At 45.9% G+C, this 25,852-nt stretch overlaps 1 protein-coding gene across 8 annotated transcripts in view; it reads right to left on the bottom strand.

Annotated features, from left to right (window-relative positions):
- GRAMD2A (GRAM domain containing 2A) overlaps window positions 1–25,852 on the bottom strand; it is a 40,970-nt gene that overhangs the window by 753 nt on the left and 14,365 nt on the right. For 3 of the 8 annotated variants that reach the window (XM_070953462.1, XM_070953460.1, XM_070953463.1), the window contains exons 2-12: window positions 19,100–19,195; window positions 17,708–17,768; window positions 16,824–16,896; window positions 15,964–16,067; window positions 15,617–15,715; window positions 15,031–15,102; window positions 13,025–13,087; window positions 11,461–11,617; window positions 10,062–10,209; window positions 9,844–9,951; window positions 4,864–8,814 (exon numbers count right to left, since the gene is read on the bottom strand). In XM_070953462.1, coding sequence (XP_070809563.1) covers window positions 8,811–8,814; window positions 9,844–9,951; window positions 10,062–10,209; window positions 11,461–11,617; window positions 13,025–13,087; window positions 15,031–15,102; window positions 15,617–15,715; window positions 15,964–16,067; window positions 16,824–16,896; window positions 17,708–17,768; window positions 19,100–19,195 — 985 coding nt within the window. In that variant the 3' untranslated portion in view covers window positions 4,864–8,810. Of the gene's footprint in view, window positions 1–4,863; window positions 8,815–9,839; window positions 9,952–10,061; window positions 10,210–11,460; window positions 11,618–13,024; window positions 13,088–15,030; window positions 15,103–15,616; window positions 15,716–15,963; window positions 16,068–16,823; window positions 16,897–17,707; window positions 17,769–18,941; window positions 19,002–19,099; window positions 19,196–25,852 lie in introns of those variants that run through there. The other 5 variants (XM_070953466.1, XM_070953461.1, XM_070953465.1 and 2 more) reach the window with 4 other exon arrangements.

Here is a 25,852-nt window from a genome sequence, read left to right as displayed (position 1 = left end):
TTTTTCCCCCCTTTACATTGATTTTCCCAAATGACCAACTGTTCTCCCCGTCTCAGCAGGTAGAGCAATAGGGATTCTCCCCCCAAACATATGAAGGCCTGTAGCCTTTATGGGACAGAAGAGACCAAGAGGCTGCAAGTTGTATTTGAAGGCGAGACAAACTCGGAGGAGCCACAGAAAGGGTAGGATAGCCATAGCACTTAGATTTATATATCGCTTTACAGTGCTTTACAGCCCTCTCTAAGTGGTTTACAGAATCAGCTTCTTGCCCCCAACAATCTGGGTCCACATTTTACTGACCTCGGAAGGGTGAAAGCTGAGTCAACCTTGAGCCGGTCAGGATCGAACTGGCTGTGGGCAGAGTCAGCCTGCAATGCTGCATTGTGACCACTGCACCACCAGGGCTCTTGTGTGCAAAACTGAACCAGGCAAGCGACGACTGCAGCACCCCTTAATCTCCCACATCTGCGCACACACACACACACACACACACACACACACACAGCTATCTTAAAAAAAGATAGAGTGTGATCCCAGTCCTCCCATTATCATTGCTGTGTGTGTCTGTCATTCATTACTAGATTACCTACGGCTTCTGGAAGTCAGCGTCCAAATGCAACAGGGAGGATGACGAAGAGTGGGAAGACTGTTAATGGGTTAAGCAGTTTGGCTTACCTTGGGTCAATCCCTCTCTCAGCGCAGCCCACCTGATAAAGAGTTATTGTCATGGGGAAAATAGGAGTATTAGGTTTGTCACCTTGAGTTATCTGTAAAGAAGGTGGGATAAAATAACCCCTTTGCAAATAAGCTTCAGTGGGAAAAGGGAATGACAGCAGATTCAGCTGTAATTGTCGCCTGGAATGAATCACCTTGCTAGTCAAGAACTTTACGGGGTGTTTTCTTAAGACAAAGCAAACACTCCTCAGAAGGATTATGAAAACCTGAAGGAAAAACGGGCAGCCCATCTGCAGTAACGCAGGAATAGCAATCGGCAGTCCCAGTATAGAAATATGGTCCCAGTTCCCTGCACCACCATCAGAACCGGAAGCAAGACTTGCCTTAGGGATCTAGAACGCACAATCTGAAAAGGAAAAGGAAAAGGGCCTTGGTAGTACAGTGGTCTAAAGCACCCTGTTATTAAGAACAGCTGCCTGCAATTACTGCAGGTTCGAATCTCGCCAAGGCTCAAGGTTGACTCAGCCTTCCATCCTTTCTACGGTAGGTAAATTGAGGACCCAGTTGTGGAGGCAATAAGCTGACTTTGTATAAATATACAAAAGAATGAAGGCTATTGCTGAGCACATTGTAAGCCGCCCTGAGTCTCCGGAGAAGGGCGGCATATAAATCAAATTAAAAAAACAACAACAACAACAACAAAAGAACGAGTTACGTATCAAGAACTTAGATTGTCTCTGTATGCTGATGCCTTTTGTTCCACCACTTTGAATATTTAAGACTCAGCCTGAGGTGGACTTGGCTAAGGAGCTCACTGGATGCCTCCTAGCTTTGCAGTTGTATGCAAAGTTCACAGGCAAAACCTCTACTAATGAGGGGCACGGCATCCCTTCGATCAGTGACAATTGATCGAAGGGATCAATCAGGCTGACAATTCCCTTCATTCGTTCTATATTCTAAAAATTTAACAAGAAGTTAAGCTGTGCGCTATAAAATCAGGTTGCAACGTTACGGTTTTTTTCTACAAATATTTTCCGAGATTTGGGGAGCCCAAATCCATTGGGACAATCCAGTTTCTGAAGCTTTTCCAATCTCACATCTGTACAGATAGCTATACGGATATCCTTGTGGTGGATACGTCTGGTGGATCCGAAGAGATTTTTTTTTCATACAGGAAGCTGCAAAATTGCCTTCATAACCTTTACCCTGCTCCATTTTTTTTCTGAATGAATAGGTAAACGCCGATATGTAAACATTTTAATCCTTGTATCGCACTTCGGTAGCCTGGAATGTGCAAAGCATACTTGCATTGCAAGAAAAGCCAGTTGGAAGCCAAACACCTACTCGGGGAAGGGTGCAACTTTAGAAAAGAATCTCAAAATTTTTACCTTGAGAATTAAGAAAAGGAAACAGAGGGGACTCTTTAACATTTTGGCAACATTTCAAATACGTATATTTTATCCCGTTTGTCCTTCAGAAAGATTGGAAGATTGCACACGACCTCGCATTCATTTCTGGAACTGGCTCTAACGAACTTCATAACTGAAAAGAAAGTTGAAATCCAGACGTCGCATAGTCCTGGGACAGCCTTTTTGTTCTACAAACACATTAGATTACTGTTGATTTTGTCTGAGTCTGCAAAGCAAAGGAAATATATCCATACAGGAAACAATCTGCAGGAAGACTAACAGAATGAAACAAATAAACAAACAAAAATAGCTGGTTTGTGATTTCGCTTATTTCTAGGCACTTGAAGCTCCCGTACCAACCATATTCTGGAATGGGTGATCTGAACTGTACAGCATCCTAATCACAATCCCAGCTGCTTACAGGGAGAGTAAAATCCCTGTTTTAAAATGATGGGGTCCCTGACAGCTGCTCTTGTCAAATACTTCAGGCTGCAGAAGAAATAAAGCTTAATTTCAATTGCAAGGATGTTAGCAAAGGACTCTGGGGCCCTCTGGTGTGCACAAGTGGGAACTGCACCCTTTTTATTCCCAAAGCTAGACAAAAACTCTCAATTCCTTTCACGTATTCTGTACTAATTTTTAGACTACTAATTCCCCATCCTACCCTTCTTTTAAGATAACCTGATAGGGTGGCAAGTGAAGACAGAAGAAGAAAAAAAAATAGATTATTTTAAGGAATAATGGTAAAGTATTCTAATCAGACAAGGTCCAAAAAACCTGAATCATGCTTGAAGCATGAGTCATGCCTTATTTTAAAACAATTAAGTGCCATATGCCACTTAATTGAGGGCTAGATAAGGGGACAGTCCCTAGAGATCTTGACTGATGGCAAACAAAAAAAAAAAAAGGATCTGCTTAATGATTTTGGAGGAAGCTAGGATGGGAAGCAGAAAACCTCAGAAAAAGGCAGCAAGAGAATGTCGAGAATTAGTTTCCCAAATCCACCTGATTAAGCCATGCTGGCTGAGGAATTCTGGGAGTTGAAGTCCACAGGTCTTAAAAGTTGCCAAGGTTGGACACCCCTGACCTAAGACAAAGAGGATTATGGGTAGTATCGACCTACACTGCTTTTAGTACATGACACACTCTTAATTTCTTTCTGAACTGAAATACCATGAAAAGATCTTCCCAGTTCTGAGCTCCATGGCTGCATGTATTAGCCCCGTGCCAAATGCAGCCGTGTGTGCAGAGAGTGCTCTTAACCCATCATCCAGGGCAACAGATGTCCCCTAATCAGTCTGTCAGAAATTGTGGGGCTGTTCGGTCAAGAGGCGAACCAGAGAAATCTCCAGTCGTTTAGCCAATGGGATAGCAAGAAGAAGGAAAAAAAGCTATTAAGGCTGGCTCACAAGTCCTCCAGCAAAAAGCTAAGCCGATTAAATCTCCCTTAACAGGACAGGGAACATCAGAATGGCGCATTTCCAATTTGCAATCATGTGCCAGATAAGGACAGAGAAGAAATAACATTTGCTCCACGGTTTTTAAAACAAGTCGATGCAATTGACATGTCGTTCCGGGGGAGGGGGGGGCAAATGCGCAGATCTGAATCGAAGCTGCCCTTCCCAAATGTTGGGAGTGCGGCTGTCAGCGATAACATGCAGAAAGGGGAAAACTGCAGAGGAAAGCTAGGTATGGAAATAAGCACTGCAGAGACACCCCCCCCCAACACACCCTTCAACCCTCCCAAGGTATTTTTAGAACATGAAAGGTTCCGCTGGCGTTAAGATGCTCTGCAAAGCTCCGAGTTATTCTTGGAAACGGTGCCGGAGAAACGGTGTTCTGCATCAAATGAGCTACCATTTAAAAAAAAAAAGAGAGAGAGAGAGAGAGAGACAGAGATTATCTTTTTCATGTTTTAATCTGCCTATCAGGGCAGAAGTTCTAGCAGGCATGAAAGAAGAGGCCTGAAAATTATTCACAGCGACTGATATCTGCCTGCCCACCCCCCACCCCCCAGGTCCCACAAGCAAAACCCCGATGCTGGTATTAAAAAAAAAAAAAAAAAAAAGAGAGAAAGATTTGCATTTTTGCCATTTTGAATCTGCACCAAACGGCCATTGGCAGCTGAGAAACTCGGACGTATGACCTAAATGGACATGTTGGGGAGGCATCGGTATAGATTATGTAATTGGCATAAAGCTGAGAGCTCAAGGGAGGGATTAGCAAACGCACGGGTACAAAAAAGCTTAACGGGTTTTCTCAATTCCAGCTCTTTTGAAAGAAAAAAGAAAAAGGATGCGTCCCTCCACCATGATCTAGCCCGATCCGGTAGCGATGGAGGCGGGTGGTTCGGAGAACCAGTAGCAAAAATCCCTGGCCCATGCCCAGCTCCATGCCCAGCTGAGCCGCACGATCATCAGAGGCTTTTAAAAAAAATTTAAAAAGCATTTTTTCTACAACCTCTTCGGCCGAAAAAATGCTTTCAAAAGTAAAAAAAAAAAAAAAAGCCTCTGATGATCGCGTGGCTCAACTGGGATCGTCAGAGGCTTTTAAAAGCATTTTTTTCTGCAACCTCTTCGGCCAAAGAGGTTGTAGGAAAAAAAATGCCTTTAAAAGCCTCTGGCGATCCCAGCTGAATTGCCTGATCGCCAGAGGCTTTTAAAAGCATTTTTTTTCTGCAACCTCTTCAGCCGAAGAGGTTGTAGAAAAAATGTTTTTAAAAGAAAAAAAAAAGCCTCTGCCGATCAGGCAAGTCAGCTGGGATCGCCAGAGGCTTTTAAAAGCATTTTTTTCCCTACAACCTCTTCGGCCGAAGAGGTTGTAGAAAAAAATGGTTTTAAAAGTTAAAAAAAAAAAAAAAGGAAAAAAGTTGGCCACGCCCACCCAGTCACATTACCCACCACCACCACCAAGCCACGCCCACAGAACCAGTAGTAACAAATTTTACATTTCACCACTGGATGATACTTTAACTTTAATTTAAACTTAAAATATGGTTCATACGATGGTTTTTCACATTTTAGATCATTTTTTGGAGGGAAATTGGGAAGTACTCGTTAGTACCAACAATTTAACCATAGCGGACGGTGGGGGGGAAATCGGATTTTCATACTGACTGGGGTTGCTGTTATCAAATTTATCTCAGGTGTCAGATTTTTAAAAGGTTTGCTTCTGGCTTTATGCTTTCGGTAGCCGTCGCCAAACCAATGGCTTCCAGCGAAAACAGGAAGCCATTTTCCTTGCTGCCATAGTCAGCCTAGGTCTCATAGAGGACAAAGCCCCCTCCCCCCCAAAATGTTCTGAAGTGATTATCCTGAATATTTTTTTTTTTTGAGAAGAAATAAAAACGACATTCGCATTAAGAACAATACTGTGCCTTTATAACGTGCCTTTTGACTGCATTCAAAGTGCCTCCAGGAGTTATTTTCGATAGGGATAGACAATGTGTTGTTAAAAGAGTGAAAGGCAATCCGTAAAGTTTCGAGAGCAAACTGGGTTTTGAGCTCCTACGACGACCTGCTAAATCTTGGTTTCGAGCACAAACATGCAAAAATGACAGGGGGAAAAAAAATGCAGCGAAGGGACAACCTATACCGGTGATGGTGAACCTATGGCACGCGTGCCACAGGTGGCACGTGGAACCGTATCAGTGGGCACACGAGCATTGCCCTAGCTCAGCTCTTGCGCGCATGTGCGTGCCGGCCAGCTGATTTTCGGGCCTTCCAGGCCCACCGGAAGTCGGCAAAAGGGCCATTTCTGGCCTCCAGGGAGATAGGGAAGGCTGTTTTCGCCCTCCCCAGGCTCCAAGAAAGCCCCTGGAGCCTGGGGAGGGTGAAAAACGGGCCTACTGTGCCATCAAATGCCAAAAGCAGGGGGAGTGCAGGGGTTTTGCGCGCGCTTGCAGGGGGTGGGTGAGCACACTGAATTATGGGTGTGGGCACGCATGGGTGCGACACCCCCACTCCCCCCACTTTTGGCACACGACGGCAAAAAGGTTAGCCATCATTGTCCTATACTTTCTTTCCCCATCCGGTTGCACAAATACCTTCCAACCAATAGGCTCAGCAAAGCTTTTCTTGTCGTCACCTAGGGTGAGCGTTGACAGCCTTACATGATGGGTCTTTGCCGTGCCTGCTGGCCGTAGCTTTTTTTTTTTTTTTTTTTTTGGTCTTGCAAACCCCCCTCACTGGCCAATGAAAAAAGGGTCCTTGTCTTAGCAGCGCTTCTCCCAAAATAGCAGACCGATAAAATCAGGGTTACACTTTCCCAGCCAACAAGGGGGGAGGTTGAAAGCAAATTGCCTAAACACCTGAGACCTTATTGCTAAGAGAAGAAACCGACCAGCTGTCCGGCAGCCTGGCGGTCCCTGGGAAGGAGAAGAGGAAGAAGAAGAAGAAGAAGCCGTAACAGGCCGCTTCTGTCCAGGGATGCTGATGAAATGGCTTTCGGCTCCCCTGCTCATTCGGAAGCCCCCGGTAGACGCCGCAGAGCCTTTCCACCAATGCCCCACTTTTTCGACCTTTTGTTCGGACCCAACTAGCTGCCAACAGGAGTGTCATTTGCTTCCCATCAATAACGCCCAAAGGTCCTCCTGCAGGATCGTGGGACAAACTGGGAGGATCACAGAGGGATGCCAGGAGACCATCTAGCTGTTGGCGCCGAGAGCCATCCATTCATCTTCAACCCCACCGTCCCTCTCCATACTTTCTCAGGAGATGCTCCCTTGAAGAATCCAGCCGTCCCTCCAAAAGTGACTTTGGTCTCCTGCTCCAACCCCACCGTTTCTTTCCAGCAGATCCTTTTCCTGATGGAACTTCTACCTTGGTCGAATTCCCCACTTGGCCACCAAGAGGTCTTCCAGGGCCCGACAGTTAAGTTTTCTCACCCTGTTGCTGGGTTGCGGCTAACTGGCCATTGTAGAGATAAGGAAGATGACTCTAATGGAGATAGGCATCTATCCCTCCATCCTTCCCTCCACTCACCCATCCCCTCACCCATCCATTCATCCCTCCATCCTTTCTTCAACTCACCCATCCGTTCACCCATCTATTCATCCCTCCATCCTTTCCTCCACTCACCCATCCGTTCACCTATCCATTCATCCCTCCATCCTTCTCTCCACTCACCCATCCCTTCATCCCTCCATCCTTTCTTCAACTCACCCATCCGTTCACCCATCTATTCATCCCTCCATCCTTTCCTCAACTCACCCATCCCCTCACCGATCCATCCTTCTCTCCTCACCTATCCAACCCATCCGTTCACCCATCCCTTCATCCCTCCATCCTTCCATCCCCTCACCCATCCATTCACTCATCCCCTCACCCATCCATTCATTCCTCCATCCTTCCCTCCACTCACCTATCCAACTCATCCGTTCACCCATCCCTTCATCCCTCCATCCTCCCATCCCCTCACCCATCCATTCATTCCTCCATCCTTCCCTCCACTCACCTATCCAACTCATCCATTCACCCATCCGTCCATCCATCCATCCATCCATCCATCCATATATATATATATATAACATCTGGAAGTGACTCAGTTGGACACCTCCCTAGTGCATTGAACTATAAAAAGGGGGAGGGGATATAATCCGTATAGCCAATCTCAAAGTAACTGTAATCATCCTGTAGAGTTGATTTCACAATCTGGTCTACTTGGTGGGGTGGTCTCCCCTCCCATCAAAGCCAAGCTACAGCTTCTATTTTAAGGAGGCAAACCAAAAAAGAAGGGCATTTTGGGCTGCAACTCAATCACCGAGACGCTTCTTCTACGTTTCCTTTTCCCGAAAGACCCTGATGTAGCTGCCTACTCAACAGCTCAGCATATGTTCAGTTGGCCGCAGTCCATAAGAACCTTGGGCTTGCCTGGCAGCCGAGAGGCACCCCATCTCACCCACTCAAAAGTCACTTTGGCTCTCTGGAAATTTTGCAGGGGTGCAAATCACTGCAGCAGCATTGTTAGTGCAAGAAAGCCGGTCCTTCTCCTAAGGAGAACTCGGAATACTGGGATGTGAAAGGGCAGGGACGGGACAGCTCCACACCCCTACTCATCCTTAGTAAAATATCATTTACTAGTCATCTTCGTTGACTGGTTGTGTTTTCATTGCAGGAGTAATAACTATCCGGCCACTCGCCTTCCACGGGAAAAGAGGCCCTGAGTGCTGGCAACGGGCACACCCAGGAGGAACCCTCTCCGGAGGAGAATCCAGCCATGTCTGCCTGGCATTTCAAATAGCCCCTTGGAGAAAGAGTGTCCCGAGAGCCATGAAGTTCACGGGTAAGAGCAGCCGAGTCCTTCTAAGTGCTGCTGTTCCAAAGTGCAAGGAAGGACCTTGGAGAAGTCCTCTAAGTGCAGTCTCCAATGTTGCTGGCACTGTTGAGAGTAAGTTCCATAACTTCGTCGTCGCTGAGGAGGTCACCTCTGAAATTGTGGCTGGAACTACCACTCTTGGACCAGACTAGCTAGGACCTTTTCAGTCATGGCCGTAAGCATCCCCAGCAGCCTGGTAGATGTTCTAGCAGAGTCAACGCAACATGTTAAGACTCCAACGGGGTTCTTGGAGGTGAGGAAGCACCTAAGGTGTTCCTCACTGCTTTGGCCCAACAAGAATGGAAAAAGAACCAGAGTCCCACTTGCCCCGTCTTCATAGCAGCCACGTTACCTACTTGGACCCGAGTTTAAAGTGAAGTTTCATCTTCTCCAATCTTCCTTGTGCTACAATCATCTGTCGAAAGAAAAAAGTCCAAGCTGCTTACACAGAAAACAACGAGAACTTCTTCACTGTAAAGTCATCTACATGCATCCTTTGGGACAGAATTTCATGTGTGCAGGCATCACGATGGGTGCTAGTTGAGCCTGTCATTTGTATCTCAGTAACTATCCGGTTTGGCACAGTAACCAAACAGGACAGACGCAGACTTCAACGGATAGTTAGAACTGCAGATGGGCCTCAAAATATTGGGCAAACTTTTGGCTTTCAGCAATGAGGGAAGACAATAAAGCGGTGTGCAGACTGCAAGTTACCCACTCCTGTTTTACACAAGTGGAAAGACATAATCTTTTCTGGGAAACAGAATAACAGGATAGGAAGGGACCTTGGAGATCCTCTAGCTAGACCAACCCCCTGCTCAAGCAGGAAACTGCTTGAACAGTTGTAACTCGAGAACTACCTGTATTAAGGGCACGGGGCAGGAAGGACCCCCTTGTCTCACTGGGTCTGATGGAAGATTTCTTTTCATTCTTGAGGAATTGAATAGAATAACAGAGTTGGAAGGGACCTGGGAGGTCTTCTAGTCCAACCCCCTGCTTAGGCAGGAAACCCTACACCACTTCAGACAAATGGTTGTCCAACATCTCCTTAAAAACTTCCAGTGTGGGAGCATTCACAATTTCTGGAGGCAAGTTGTTCCACTGATGAATTGTTCTAACTAGCCAAGAAGTTTCTCCTTAGTTCTAGGTTGCTTCTCTCCTTGATAAGTTTCCATCTGTTGCTTCTTTAGTTTGATTTTTTTTTCCAGTTTGAAACTTCTAGTTTTATTTTTTTTTAAACCTGGTTTATTTTCACTGGTTTCCCCCAAACTGGCAATCTATCACATTAATACGGCACTTTTAGCCTCACAAAGAATTAAAAGTGCAATGCATGTTTGGTAGTCCACCTTTTGGAGATAAAATTGGATATAAATCTTTGTTTTTCCTTTCCTTTTTTTGGGGGGGGGGATATTCAGATATTCTGAAACCTCAGAATATCTCTTACCTTTGAGATACTCGGGAAAGGTAATCCTGGTTCAAGGAGTAGAGTTGCTCCTCCAGCCGGAAGATTCGGAAGGCCAGGTACAATGAGGACAACACCAAAAGGCAGATTCTGTGGATCAAGACCCCCCCACCCCCAGAGAGAGCCCCACTTTAGATCTGAGCCAAGAGGGAAATGGAAAAACCACAGGAAACATGGGAAAACTCGTCCCTTCGACTTACAACACTATGAAGATTTTCAGCAGCTGATAATCAGCTGGTCTCAGTTCTGCTTTGTAGCTTTGGTCCACTACTAACTCCTCTTCCTCCTCCTCTTCCTCTTCCTCCTCTTCTTCCTCCTCCTCTTCCTCCTCAGAGTTTACGGTGCTTTCTGAAACAGAAGCACATAGGGAGAAATTCAGATCACACAGAACCCCAACTGGGAGGTTGGAGACTCCAGAAATGACGATGTTCATCAAAGGGTTTGGGGAAAGAGTTCTGTTCTGACCTAGGCTTCCTTAGAAAAGTAGACAGCACAATCTTAGTCCCCGGCAAACCTCTTTTATTCATACGGCTGTGAATTATTGTCATTCCCAGTCCGAAAGGCTTCTCAAACAGTCTTTCAGGGGAATGTTTACGAACACCCACCTTATCTCCCTTGGAATGCTGCCAGAGAACTAATTGCCACACGCAGGGCAAGGCCAAACTTGGGACAGAGTCAAACAGAACTTTTCCAGAGCTTTTACCGACCAGATCAGTGGTGGGTTTCAATTTTTTTTACTACCGGTTCTGTGGGTGTGGCTTGGTGGGTGTGGCATGGCTTGGTGGGCGTGGCAGGGGAAGGATACTGTAAAATCTCCATTCCCTCTCCAATCCAGGGGAAGGTTACTGCAAAATCCCCATTTCCTCCCGATCAGCTGGGACTCAGGAGGCAGAGAATAGTCGGGGGCGGGGCCAGTCAGAGGTGGTATTTATTGGTTCTCCGAACTACTCAAAATTTCCGCTATCAGTTCTCCAGTACTGGTCAGAACCTGCTGAAACCCATCTCTGGATCAGATGAACTAATTGCTTCCTGCAAAAGCTCAAGTCTCTTTTGCTCCTCTTTTATGTCTTATGGGAGGGGCCAATCATCTCCAAGCCTTACTCCCAAGTTGACCCTGTTTTCTTAATTGTTCCTGTCTTCTGGCAGCTCTGCGCATGCGCACACTGGGAACAGGCTCCCGCTGTTCTTCTGCCTTGCTGATGTCAGACTCCGGAGACTCCGGAGGCAGCAAAGAACTACAAGATGGCCTTGGCCCCCACTCTGCCTCCGACTCATCAGAGCCATCATCAGAGGCTTCCCCAGACTCCAGGATGTTCCTCCCCAACCTTCACACTGTCCGACGTTCCTCCATGTTCCTCCCCAACCTCCTCACTGTCTGAATCTGCTGCCAGCTCTGCTGGCCGCTGGCGGGTCACAACAAGCTCAGTCGCAATTCTGAACTTGTAATTTCACCGATTGCAACCAAACTAAAGCTGCAAGCTATGGTTTCAGTCGCACGTCAACCCCTCCTGATGACCTTGGGAGCACTGCACACCCTCTGGGCCGGTCCAGGAAGATGCCGTCCCTCCATCCCAGAAGGTCCTTCAGAGTTCCCCGCACCTGATACCAGGGGCTCCTCCGAGTTGCAGGAGGTCTCTTTAGCACTGAGGCTGCTGATCGAAGTTCGGTGGATACACTGGAAGCCAGCATCTGGGAGGGTGAGCGAAAGTGACGCCGTGGACCTCCTCCTCCACTTCACCTCTGGGACGATGACCGCCTGTTGGGAAAGCATGTCCATGGTTGATAAAAGCAAGCGGCAATTGCCTGAATTTTTACTGATTTTTTTTTTTATAGTGAAACATCAAAGTTAGTGACCCAGAAGGAGATCAGCAAAGTATTTCTGACTCTCGTCTCAAAGATGCTTTTCAAAAAGGAAATGGACTTTCTAGGGATTTTTTTTTCTTTGAAAATGTTTCATTTCTCACCCAAGAAGCTTCCTCAGTTCTAGAATTGAAGAAGCTTCTTAGCAGTTAAGACTTAATACTTAAATACTGGTTCACAGGACTTTACAGCCCTCTTTAAGCAGTTTACAGAGTCGGCCTGTTGGCCCCAAACAATCTGGGTCCTCATTTTACCCACCTCGGTCAGGATCAAACTTCCTAGCTATATTGCATTTTAACCACTGGGAGGGAGGGAGGGAGGGAGGGAGGGAGGGAGGGAGGGAGGGAAGGAAGGAAGGAAGGAAGGAAGGAAGGAAGGAAGATTGTATTAGATTTATATTTATATTTGAGGACCCAGTTTGTGGGGGCAATAAGCTGACTTTGTAAAAATATACAAAAGTATGAAGGCTATTGCTTAACGCACTGTAAGCCGCCCTGAGTCTCCGGAGAACGGCGGCATATAAATCAAATTTTTTAAAAAAATTAAAAAAAATATACCGCTTTACAGTGCTGTACAGCCCTTTCTAAGCGGTTTACAGAGTCAGCTTCTTGCCCCCAACAATCTGGGTCCTGTTAGTTATTACCTGGTAGTTATTACCAGACACAATCAGTCCTAAACAAACATATTTTATTAGAACAGCCGAGAATTACTTCATTCTCAGCTTAGTCCAAATTAATTCCCAAACAAATTCTTTCTTTTAAGCCTTCTGGGAGGGGCCAATCATCTCCTGGCCTTACTCCCAAGTCGTCCTTTTTGCTTTAGCTGCTCTTGCCTTCTGACGTGCGCTAGGAACAGGCTCCTCCTGTTCCTCTGCCTCTCTGCTTTCCGCCTCTCTGGAGTCTGCGCATCGCTCCCAGATGGCCCTGGCCCTGGCCCTATCTCTGCCTCCGACACAGAACCCTCGTCCGGGCCTTCTCCAGCCTCCAGGACTGGCCCCTTGTCCTCCCCAGCCTCCTCACTGTCCAACTCCGCTGCCAGCTCCGCAGGCTGCTGGCGGACCACAACAGGTCCTCATTTGACTGACCTCGGAAAGATGGAAGGCTGAGTCAACCTTGAGTCGGTTAGCCTGCAAAATTGCATTCTAACCGCTGTGCCACCATTCTCTTGGATGAGAAGGGCGAAAGTGACTGGGTGACTGACTGAACAGAGGATTTCACACAGAGATCTGCTCTTAAGCCTTTGGGTGACCAAAACACTGTTGTGAAGGAACTGTGCAGTTTAATTTTTCAGAAATCCTTCTTACCAAGGCTACTGCATCTGGCTCTTCGGTGAATTCTTTCAAACTCAGACTTTTTTTGCTGGAGACCTGTAGAAAAAATAAAACACCAAAAGTGATCCTAATATGCTTCACAAGCTGGAAGCGTAGAGACTCCAAATCTCACTCAGCTCTGCTAAACTAACCCCTTTGTAGCTAAGCTCAACAGGTCAAGTCATCCTCAGGCACCCTAAACAAGTTTTCCTTTTGGTCCTCCTGGAAGCAAAAACAGAGCTACGGTGGAAGGTTTATTTCATAAATCAAAGGCAATGGCTAATTCTCAGTCATTCCACAGACATGCTTACGGTTAGCAGCTGGATCTGCACCAGGGGTGAAATTCAGCAGGTTCTGACAGGTTCTGGAGAACCGGTAGCGGAAATTTTGAGCAGTTCGGAGAACCAGCAAATACCACCAATGGTTGGCCCCTGAGTGGGGTGGGAATGGGGATTTTGCAGTATCCTTCCTCTGCCACGCCCACCAAACCACACCACACCCACCAAGCCACGCCCATAGAACCCAGTAGTCAAAAAATTTGGATTTCACCACTGATCTGCACCTTGTTTGGATTAAGTCTTATCTAAACTAATTGGGAAAACTAAGCTGAAAAGAAAGCTAAAGAAATAGAAAAGAAAGAGAAAGGAAGGAAGGAAGGAAGGAAGGAAGGAAGGAAGGAAGGAAGGAAGGAAGGAAGGAGAAAGAAAGAAAGAAAGAAAGAAAGAAAGAAAGAAAGAAAGAAAGAAAGAAAGAAAGAAAGAAAGAGGAGTGGCTGAGCAGCCGTTATAAGAACATTTATGTTTTATCCTTCCTAAGGTTGCTTCATAATTCCCTTCTTTCTATAATCTACCTTTTATAATCATCAAATCCATAAATTCATTTTTTTTTCCCAGCAAACCCCATCAGGGGTTTCCAGTTACTAATAAATGTGGTTAAAACTTTTTTTTTTTTAAACTATTACCATCTGGCAGACAGTGCAGGACAAATAGGCTGAAAAACAGCTTTTATCCCAGAGCAGTAATTATATTGAATTCTACTGTATATATACTGCAATATTAATGCAATATCAGGGGTTTTGAATTCAATTGTATAGAATGTGAAGGATGTGAGCTTTTGTTTTATTTTTTTTAATGTATAATGTACACTGAAGATGGCATTTCATTTCGTTGTACAAGGTGCAAAGACAATCAAGTAAACTAACTGAATAATCTTTCTCCAAGCAAGCAAATTACATTTTGCCATCTCTGCTAGTTGTGTCACCTTCACCATCCGTTCCTCCCCAGCAAATATTTCACCATCTGTCCATTTTTGTCAGCAAAGCAGCCTTGCAGGCAGTCTCCCCCTTTTCTGACTTACGGTTTAGGCTCCCCTCTGAATGACCATCACAGGCCTTAAAAGAGGAGAAGGGAATACCTGTTCTGACCTAGGCTTCCCAAGAGCATGAAGCAGACTCCTTGTCCCGACAAAAAAAACCCTTTTATTAAGTTACTGTGAATTCTTCGCATTCACATCCAGCAAAGTCTTTCAAGGGTGAACTTATAGTCACAGACCTCATCTGGCTTGGAGACCTGCCAGGCTGATATCTTCAAAACTTGGCAAGGAGTCTCGGAGAGTCACAAACCAATTAGGTGAACTAATTTGTCTCCTGCAAACTCGACTCCCCTTTCGCTCCTCTTTATTCCCTCTGGGAGGGGCCATTCAACGTCCACCTGTGGCCTTACTCCCAAGTCGACCCTTGTTCTTTAGCTGTTCCCTTCGTTTGGTAACTCTGTGCATGCGCACACTGGGAACAGGCTTCAGCTGTTCATCTGCCTCACTGATGTCTGACTCCGAAGGCAGCTGACAACTGGCATCCGGCCCTGGCCCTCTCTCTGCCTCCGATGCAGAGCCCTCATCAGAGCCTTCCCCAGACTCCAGGACTGGCCCATGTTCCTCCCCAACCTCCTCACTGTCCGAATCTGCTGCCAGCTCTGTTGGCCGCTGGCAGGCCACAACAATACCTGCAAGTGGGTGCAGACACGCCGCAAGACATCGTAGACACTGTCTCTGGAAATGAGGGACACAAAGATGTACTGCAAATAAAAGAAAACACGAGATGTGTAAGAAGTAGGGAAAGTCCAGGCCATGTCAGGCCCCAAACCAAGAAAGACGCAGGGTGGATCTTCCAGGCTGAGCTCTTTTACAACCTGTGGACTTCAACTCCCAGAATTCCTGAGACAGCTGAGCCACAATTGCCCACCCCTGCCCTATACCATTTCAGACAAACGATTGTCCAATCTTTTCTTAAAAGAGTGGGGTGGGAATGGGGATTTTGCAATATCCTTCCCCTGGAGTGGGGTGGGAATGGAGATTTTGCAGTATCCTTCCCCGGTCACGCCCACCAAGTCACATCACGCCCACGGAACCGGTAGTAAATAAATTTGGATTTCACCACTGCCCACAAAAATCTGGATCCTCATTTTCACGACCTTGGAAGGATGGAAGGCTGAGTCAACCTCGAGCCGGAATTAAACTGCCGAACTGCTGGCAGCCGGCAGTCAGCAGTAGCAGCCTTGCAGTACTGCACTCTAACCACGCGATTCTTACTTTTCTGCTGGCGTTGGTGGTGATGGCGAGTCCGTTTGGCAACAACCGGGCTGTTTTGTGCTTTTTGATTAGTTGGACAGAGACCACAGGGATAACAACCTGAAATGAAAAAAAGGAGTTGTAGAATGTCAATTTGCAAAATTTATTTTAGCATCTAAACCAGAGGTCTTCAAACTTGGCAGCTTTAAGACTTGTGGACTTCAACTCCAGAATTCTGCAGCTAGCATAGGAATACGCAGGAGCCTTCTCCAGGTTCGACGAGTACACAGAATCAAAGCCAACAGGCCAGAGAAGAAGCCCAAACTGTCCCACCTTTGTGGCCTTCCCTTTCCCCTGTGCAGGCTCACCTTGATATCCTTCCCAAAAAGGTTTGCGTAGAAACAGAGCCAGTTTGGAGAAATGTAGAGGCGGCCTTGGATAAGGATGTCTCGCTGGAGAGCACAGGAGCAGACTGGAAATAAAACAGACGGAGGCTGCAGTGCCAGGAATGCTTTTAACCTCAAAAGTGGTCATCAGTTAAAGGAGGGGATGGACGGATGTCAAAGGCAGCGCTGGGAGATTGACGACCGCCTCGTAAATGAAAAGGTAAAGCAGACCAGGGGATGGAATTTTAATCCCAGTTTCCAAATTTTTTGGATTATAAAACGCTCCGGACTATAAGAGGCACCTACCACTTTTGGTGAGGAAAACAAGAAAAAGAAATCTGCCTCTGCCTCCCAGCAATTTTGCCTCCTTGCAGCAAACAGCAAAGAGCCTGCTTTACTTTCATTTTTGTTTTCAGCATAGCTTGATTAGCACAAGAAAAAAAAAATCTGTTCCCAGCAATTTTCCTCCTTGCAGCAAGCAGCAGCAGAGGCCTGTGCAAAACAGCTGAGAGTTAGGAGGCCGATCCAATCAATTTGTGCTAATTAGGCTGTGCTGAAGCTGAAACGAGCTGTTTCTTCTTGCTGTTTGCTGCAAGGAGGTAAACTGCTGGGAGGCAGAGGCTAAAGGGTGGGGGCCAGTGGGTGGGCAGGGCTACATTCGGTGTATAAGACGCACCTAAATTTTCACCTCCTTTTGGGGGGGGGGGAAGGTGCATCTTATACTACAAAAAATACAGTAGTTAGTTTCCTTTTGAAACTTTCCAGCACCTTTGGAAGGAACAATGCTGGGGAACGATCAGGACAGAGACCTGGGGTTTTTTGGCGGTCCTTTTTCTCTTTACCTTTCACCACGCTCTCTTCAGTGGGGATATCCTTGAATAACTTGTGATACTGAGAATTATATTTATTGGGAGCCTAGAGAGAAAACAGATCCAAATGTCAAGAACATGCCAAAGACTGACCAAAAAGCAAGTCTGGAGTGTTTTAGCAGTTGTTTCACTTCCTTTTTCAAAAAAAAAAAAAAAAAATTAAGAAGAACAGACCACATTGAAACCACATCCTTAAAAAAAGAGAGAGACAAGACACTCTTGGCCTTAATTGTTCCTTTTAACCATTGCTGAATCAAGTAAACCAGGAATGGTCGAGTTCACGCAACACACAAAACCTTCAAAACTGTGATTAGGAAAATATTAGAATGTGCAGAAATGAATAGGCTAACACTTGCAATTAAAGAGAAGGAACAAACTGAATATTATATTGTATGGGAACTATTTTACCGATGGCTAGAGGAATAAATATGAAAGTTAGAAATAAAAGCAGATTAGTGAAATATAGAAAATATATTAATAGAATTAAATAAGTTAAGAATGAGTATTGTTAAAGTATTAGATATGCTATGTATTAAGAGCAGACGAATAATGAATATGGCTGTAAATTTTAATTGGTGTTGCACAAGACATTTGTACCCAGACGACAAACTGTTTAATGGAAGATGGATTGTTTGTATTAAAATAAAATAAAAAATGTATGTATATATATTTTTTAAAAAAACTTCTTGAACTTGGCAGCTTTAAGATGGCTGGACTTCAACTCCCAGAATTCCCCAGCCAGCAGAAGCTGAACCCATGCATATTGACGTCCTCCTCATCTATTCCAACATAGCTATCAAGGAAAGTGGCCAAGTGGTCCATCAAAATTATGACCATTCTCTCTCTGCCTGGCTTACCGTGACTTCTTGGGGACATTTCTTGAGTTCTTCATTCTTTACAGCATTGTTCAGATTCAAACTGCAATAGAGATGGAGAGAAATATCACTGTTGAACGTCTTTGTGTCCGTATAATCACTGTTCATCAAGGAGTCTCATGCAGATACCCATAAACAGAAAATTTTGGGGGAAAAGGATTCATTCACGATGCTAGCTCCCAGATGGAGAAAGGGGGATGTTTGCTGAATTCTGTCCTTCCAAAGAAGGGGAAAGATTCAGGGGTGGGCTTCAAAAATTTTAGCAAGGGGTCCTCTGCCAGGTTGCTGGGTAGGCGTGGTTATGGTGGGCGTGGCCTAGTCGGCCTCCTACACCACGGCGGGGGGGGGGGGGTTGCCCTCCCCGGGCTCCAGAGGTTTTTCTCGACCTCCAGGAGGGCGAAAACAGCCTCCTCAGGCTCTGGAGGCCCTCTGGAGGCTGGAAATGAGCCTGTTTCCGGCCTTCCTGAACTTCCGGTAGGCCCGTTTTTCGCTTCCCCGAGCCTCCGCATGTGCCCTGCACTTACCTGCATCCAAAACGGGCTGCGTGGGGACTCCTGGGAGGCGCAGGGCAGGGCCAGCCAGGAGTTGAATTTGGGGGCTCTCCGAACTACACAGAATCTTAGCTAGAGGTTCTCCCGAACCCCCGTGAACCAGGGATGAAATGCTCCCGGTTTGGACTGGATCGCCTGATCCGGTAGCAATGGAGGCTGGTGGTTCAGAGAACCCTGCCCCCCCCCATGCCCAGCTGAGCCACACAATCATCAGAGGCTTTTTTTTTTTTTTACTTTTAAAAGCATTTTTCTACAACCTCTTCGGCCGAAAAAATGCTTTTAAAAGTAAAAAAAAAAAAAAAAGCCTCTGATGATCGCGCGGCTCAGCTGGGATCGTCAAAGGGATCGTCAGCTGATGATCCCAGCTGAGTTGCCTGATCGGCAGAGGCTTTTTTTTCCTTTTAAATGCCTCTGACGATCCAAGCTGAAGTCCAGTTGCCTCTTGAGAAAAGCACCTTTGGGACAACCGTGACCTGGATGACTGAGAATCTCCATCGACATCAATGAGGGAATCTGGATTTGTTTTAACGGCTCTGCGTTACAGTTAAGAACTGCAGTGATTCACTTAACAACCATGGTAACAAGGGTGCCACAACTTATTTAATAGCCGCCTTCCTTAGCAGCAGACATTCTGGTTCCAATTGTGGTCATAAGTGGAGGTCTACCTGGATTCAGGAGTACATCTTTCAACCTGCATCTTGTATCAAGATGACCGAGCGTGCAACCTGTCAGGAAAAGCAACGGATGGATGTTCCTGAGAGAAAAGCTGGCCTTGTTCCAGGTGCTTGGCCTTCCTGCCAAGTGTGAGTGAGGCCATTCTCACCTGCCATTCGGAGAATCCAAGTTCTTTTCCTTGTGCCAGGATTCCAGCTTGTCCAGGCTGTGCATCAGCCCTGATTTCTCATGCATTGGTTTGGAACTGCAGACAAATGGAGAAGGGAGAGAGAGAGAGAGAGAGAGAGAGAGAGAGAGAGAGAGAGAGAGAGGGAGGGAGGGAGGGAGAGAGAACACATGTCAGAAGGGAGGTGGGTTTGAGCAGTCTCACTCAAGTACTAACAGAATAGTAGAGTTGGAAGGGGCCTTGGAGGTCTTCTAGTCCAACATGTCAGAGTTTCTTGCAAAAATCAAATCCAGAAGGACACACAGATAACTGATTCAGCTGGATTCATTCGCTTCTTTATATACATAATAACAGATGAAGTATTTACAATACCAATAGTTGATTCTTACAGGCAGATCACAAGACAGGAGAGAACAGTTAGTTTCATTTCAGCAGAGCAGACAGCATGCATAGACTGCTTAGTTTCAGTTTCTATTTCAATTCTCTGCACAGACTCAGAAGCTGCAGACTAAGACATGCCCTGGCTCCAGTCTGTCTCAGTTCCCAATTGGCTGACTTAGTTGCTATGCCTATTCATTGGCTGACCTTGTTACCATGTCTCTGCCAATTCATGAATAATTTGACACAACACCCTGCTCAGGCAGGAAACCCTATATCAGGGATGTCAAACTCAAGATCCGGGGGCTGGATCCGGCCCGTGTGTGTGTGTGTGTGTGTGTGCTTAAATCTGGCCCACAGGGTTGCCCTGGAAACAGCGAAGGACCGTCCTGCAGTGTGTCTGCCAGAGAAAACGGGGCTCGGGAAGGCCGCTGGCCGTCACAGCCAAAAATGGAGCTCGGGAGTCCATTTTCACTGACAGAGGGCTTGGGCCACCACAGGCACCCCCGACACAAGTGACATCGAGCTGTCCATGCCCACCCTGTGCACACCCACTCCGGCCACCCGAAGTCAAACACAACTCCGATGCGGCCCTCAATGAAATCGAGTTTGACACCCCTGCCCTATATCATTTCAGACAAACAACTATTGAATCTCTTCCTAAAACCCTCCACATTATAGAATAAAATGCAAAAATACAAAAAGGAAATAGGAGGACAGAGTGGGGAGGAGAAGGGAAAGAAAAGTGAGGAGGGAGAGGAGAGAAGGAAAAAAAAAAGGGTTGACTTCTGGCTCCCTCTCTTGCAGTAGAATAAAACATTAACACTGAATCTCAACTTTTTACTTTTCCATAATGGGTATAAATACACCCAATGGGTGTAAATAGCCTCTTTATCTGAATCCCATGGAAATTTCAAGCCACAGACCACTGCTAAGAACTGAAATAATCTGATTACTGTTTTAAAAGGTAAAGGTTCCCCTCGCACATACGTGCTAGTCGTTCCTGACTCTAGGGGGCGGTGCTCATCTCCGTTTCAAAGCCGAAGAGCCAGCGCTGTCCGAAGACGTCTCGGTGGTCATGTGGCCGGCATGACTCAATGTCAAAAGGCGCACGGAACGCTGTTACCTTCCCGCCAAAGGTGGTCCCTATTTTTCTACTTGCATTTTTTACGTGCTTTCCAACTGCTAGGTTGGCAGAAGCTGGGACAAGTCACGGGAGCTCACCCTGTTATGCGGCACTAGGGATTCGAACCGCTGAACTGCCGGCCTTTCAATTGACAAGCTCAGTATCTTAGTCCCTGAGCCACTGCGTCCCTTACTGATTACTGTTTACATCACTGCTATTTATATATAAATCATGTACTGATGCATCAATTGTGTAGGTGCGATTTATATGTTTATGTATCTATATATACACACAAAACCATCATAAATGCAAGGTGTATCTGTCTTAAGGTGTAATGCGTCTTATTTGCTTTGGCTTAGAAGGAAGAATGAATTTGCCATCTGCAATTGTGTAGTGAACAACAAACTTAAAGTGCATTTAGCATTGTGCGAAGGCAACCATTGCTAAATGTTCCGGTTTAGGATTATGGGGTAAACTCAGGCAGGTTTTAGCAAGTCCTGCACAGTTTGAAGGACTGGGTTATAAACTATTAATTCCTGAATAATAAGAGGTACCCCTTTGTAGGGATTTATACATAAAAGGAAGCATAGTCTGCCCTTTTTATAATATAATTATTATATTTATATGTTGCTTGTTGCTTGTATCCTTACGATTTATATTGATATTGTTTCCTGATTGCTTATTTGTACCCTATGACTATCATTAAGTGTTGTACCTTATGATTCTTAATAAACGTATCTTTTCTTTTATGTACACTGAGAGCGTATGCACCAAGACAAATTCTTTGTGTGTCCAATCACACTTGGCCAATAAAAAATTCTATTCTATTCTATTCTATTCTATTCTATTCTATTCTATTCTATTCTATTCTATTCTATTCTATTCTATTCTATTCTATTCTATTCTAAATCTTGTTATTGTTTCAGAATGACGTTTATATGATATAGCTCTTATTAACAATATATATTATTTAAATAGCTGAAAATAGTGTTTTTCAGACTGGCAACTTTAAGATGTGTGGAGACTGGGAGTTCAAACCCACACATCTTAAAAGCTACCAAATTTGGGGGGGAAAAAAAAAACCCTGGCTTAAAATATTGCAAAATTGAGAAAAGAAAGAAAAAAATTCTATCAGCCATCAATTACCATTCAGCATGTTATTATTACAAGCATAAAATTACTTGGCTTTTTCATCTACAGTTAAATATAACATTTTTTTTTTTAAAAAAAAAAACAACCTTGCGGTTACTCACACCAAAGTACTGATGACATGATAACGGTTTATTATTTTGTGCAGCTAAATAAAGCAATCAATTCATCCAAACTCACCCATATTTTTTTTTTTAATTCATTCTGGGTGCATGCAAAGTTGAAACCACAGATATGGGATTTCTGCTTTTGTCAGAAACACGCAAACTGTTTCAAGCTCAGAAGCCACCATGTTACAGGAATTTGTGTCTGATTTCTAACCGTATATAAACAAACACAGGACTTGGAAAAAGTATATCGTCCTGGTATACGCAGAGTGTCGAGAACAGCTCGCAACTCCTTGAAAATCCTTTTGCAAACAGCTTCCACTAAGCAAATAAGTTATTTCGATCTCATTCTTGGCCTCTGGCCTGGTCACCTTATCTGCACAGATAGCTAGCTTATCAGGTACCAGCTTAGCAGGTGGCTTTTGGGAAACCCAGAACAAACAGCCCTTGAGCTAAAGGTTATCCTCCAAAGGCCAAAAGCTGCAATTCAATGGCTCAAGTGGGAGCAAAACAGCCAAGCCATTCCAGATAAAAAAAAAAATGGAAAAAGAACGATTGTCAACACAGGAAAAAACGAATCAGGAAACGGATTTAGGAGAGGGAAGGGTGGTAGCAAAATGGATCTGTTGGGCATTAAAATGGATCAAGTAGGCCTCGTAGAACTGGAAGAATGCTCTTAAGATTTAGGAAGCTCTCTTCCTCTCTCCATCAAAGCCTTCCAGGTCATCTCCAGGTCTCTGGACAAGGCTCAACTCAGGGGTGAAATTTAGCAGGTTCTGACGGGTTCTGGAGAACCGGTAGTGGAAATTTTGATTAGTTCGGAGAACCGGCAAATACCACCTCTGGCTGGCCCGAGTGGGGAGAGAATGAGGATTTTTGCAGTATCCTTATCCTGGAGTGGGGTGGGAATGGAGATTTTGTAGTATCCTTCCCCTGGACTGGGTGGGAATGGAGATTTTGCAGTATCCTTTCCCTGGAATGGGGTGGGAATGGGGATTTTGCAATATCCTTCTCCCAGGAGTGGGTTGGGAATGGAGATTTTGCAGTATCCTTTTCCCAGGAGTGGGGAGGGAATGGAGATTTTGCAGTATCCTTCCTCTGGACTGGGTGGAATGGAGATTTTGCAATATCCTTCTCCCAGGAGTGGGGCGGGAATGGAGATTTTGCAGTATCCTTCCCCTGGACTGGCTGGGAATGGAGATTTTGCAGTATCCTTCCCCTGGAGTGGGGTGGGAATGGGGATTTTGCAGTATCCTTCTATGCCACACCCACCAAGCCACACCACGTCAGAGGCATTTAAAAGAAAAAAAAAAAGGCTCTTCTGATTGCTTTTTTCCTCCTTCCACCACCACTGTATGATTCCTCCACTTCCCAAATACCCATGCTTTCCTGAGGAAAAACAGCAGGAGCACGTCTTCCCCCAGCAAAAAAGAAAAAAAAAGTTTAATTCCGTTTGCAGGATCCACTGAGGTGCCTCTTCTAAAGCCCCTCGGATTGTTTGTCTAGGCAACCACACAGGCCTAATCTCATTCCTCTCCCCCCCCCCCCCCATTGCATTCTCAGCCCTCCTTGCAATTGTGCTTCAAAGTAGGTCAGGACATACATGGAAATGAGCGGAGGAGGACAGGAGGGGTGGGTGGGGGTGGGTGGATGGAGGAATGCAGCTCTCTCACCCAGCCCTGGTTCCCCTGGGTAGGCACCGTGAGAGAGACACACAACACACACAGAGACACACTTTCAGAGCGCAAAAGAGACACCCACACCCACACCCCTGCAATGCATCTCAGCTGCTCTTGCAACCCCGGTGTGTGACCCGAATCAATATTCAGGAAGGCTCTCCTTGAGGCAACAAGCCAAAATGTCCCAATTCACACAAGCGGCGGCCCTTTCGGAGAATTAAAAAGCAATCCAAATAAGCACCCCCGGAAAGAGAGAGCAAAGCCTGTTTGTAGTGTGTGCGTTGTGTTGTTAATCAACGCTTACGGCACGCACCGTGCCGGAGGGCAGATGAGTGCTTCAGCCTTCCATCCTTCTGAGGTCGGAGAAATGAGGACCCAGACTGTTGACGGCCAAGACGCTGACTCTGTAAACCGCTTAGAGAGGGCTGTAAAAACTCTGTGAAGCGGTATATAAGTCTATGTGCTATTCCTTCCTTCCTTCCTTCCTTCCTTCCTTCCTTCCTTCCTTCCTTCCTTCCCCTTCCCTTCCCTTCTTCCTTCCCAAAGTGAGCCTGCAGTATTGCAGGCTCACTTTGCCCACTGTCATAAGTTCGATCCTCACATGCTCAAGGTTGACTCGGCCTTCCATCCTTCCGATGTCAGTCAAATGAGAACCCAGATTGTTGGGGACAGAGGCTGACTCTGTAAGCCGCTTAGAGAGGGCTGTAAAGCACTGTGAAGCGGTATATAAGTCTAAGTGCTATTGCTATCTTCCTTCCTTCCTTCCTTCCTTCCTTCCTTCCTTCCTTCCTTCCTTCCTTCCTTCCTTCCTTCCTTCCTCCCTCTCTCCCTCCCTTCCCTTCCCTTCCCTTCCCTTCCCTTCCCTTCCCTTCCCTTCCCTTCCCTTCTTCCTTCCCAGTGGTTAGAATGCAGTATTGCAGGCTCACTCTGCCCACTGCCATAAGTTCGATCCTCACAGGCTCAAGGTTGACTCGGCCTTCCTTCCTTCCAAGGTTGGTCAAATGAGGACCCAGATTGTTGGGGGCAGAGGCTGACTCTGTAAGCCGCTTAGAGAGGGCTGTAAAGCACTGTGAAGCGGTATATAAGTCTAAGTGCTATTGCTATCTTCCTTCCCTTCCCTTCCCTTCCCTTCCCTTCCCTTCCCTTCCCTTCCCTTCCCTTCCCTTCCCTTCCCTTCCCTTCCCTTCTTCCTTCCCAGTGGTTACAATGCAGTATTGCAGGCTCACTCTGCCCACTGCCATAAGTTCAAACCTCACAGGCTCAAGATTGACTCAGTCTTCTTTCCTTCCGAGGTCGGTCAAATGAGGACCCAGATTGTTGGAGGCCAAGATGCTGATTCTGTAAACCGCTTAGAGAGGGCTGTGAAGCGGTATGTAAGTCTATCGCTATTGCTAATCAAGGAAAATGACATGACGTAAAAGGAAAACAGACACAGGGAGGGACAAAGAAAACAAAGGATTCTTATTTGCTTGCTCTACTTGCTGATGTCGATCCCAACTGCAATACCCCAAGGGCAGCCTAGAGCAGTGTTTCTCAACCTTGGAAGCTTGAAGATGGGTGGACTTCAACTCCCAGAATCCCCCAGCCAGCAGCGCTGGCTGGGGGATTCTGGGAGTTGAAGTCCACCCATCTTCAAGCTTCCAAGGTTGAGAAACACTGGCCTAGAGACTCTTAGAGGCGCCCCTGCACAACCCACAATCACCTCAGCGGGGAGATCAGAGACTATTTAGCAAAGCAATTAAAATAAGGCCACCGATTTCCAGATTGCACCGGAAATTTTCTCTCTGCTCTATATGATACGATCTTCATAACGTGGGCTTAAAGCTGGTTAAAGGAAGAAGGTCAGAAGACTGTTTTTTTTTGATCTTCAGAAATGAGCCTTTCTTGGAAGGCTTGTCGCTATTTTGCGGCCAGCCACCCCCTTGGCTAAATTTAGCTACTCAACATCAATAGCAATCGCCCAGCTTATCCTGTAAATGGAGGAGGGAAAGGAAAGGTTGGGCTGGACTTAGTCAATTAATGTTCCCCGGGCCAGGATGCGAACAAAAAACTGGAATCATGGAAGGGTGAGCTAATTGCAAGTTGGAAACTAGACAACAGATAGAAAACAGATAGGAGCCAAGATCTACTAAAGTAGTTTTATAGGGGAGACTTAGGCTTAATTGCAATTTGTGAGGGACTAGTATCCTGTAGCATCCTACAGCCTAACATCCTATAAGGTAAAGGTTCCCCTCATATGTATGTGTTAGTCATTCCCGACTCTAGGGGGCGGTGCTCATCTCCGTTTCAAAGCCGA

This window comes from Pituophis catenifer, unplaced genomic scaffold, assembly GCF_029215685.1.
Source record: "Pituophis catenifer annectens isolate HBS135680 unplaced genomic scaffold, rPitCat1.0.hap2 SCAF_14, whole genome shotgun sequence".
Classification (NCBI taxonomy): domain Eukaryota; kingdom Metazoa; phylum Chordata; class Lepidosauria; order Squamata; family Colubridae; genus Pituophis; species Pituophis catenifer.
Note: the sequence above shows the minus strand (reverse complement) of the source record. Positions and strands in the feature narration are given on the sequence as shown.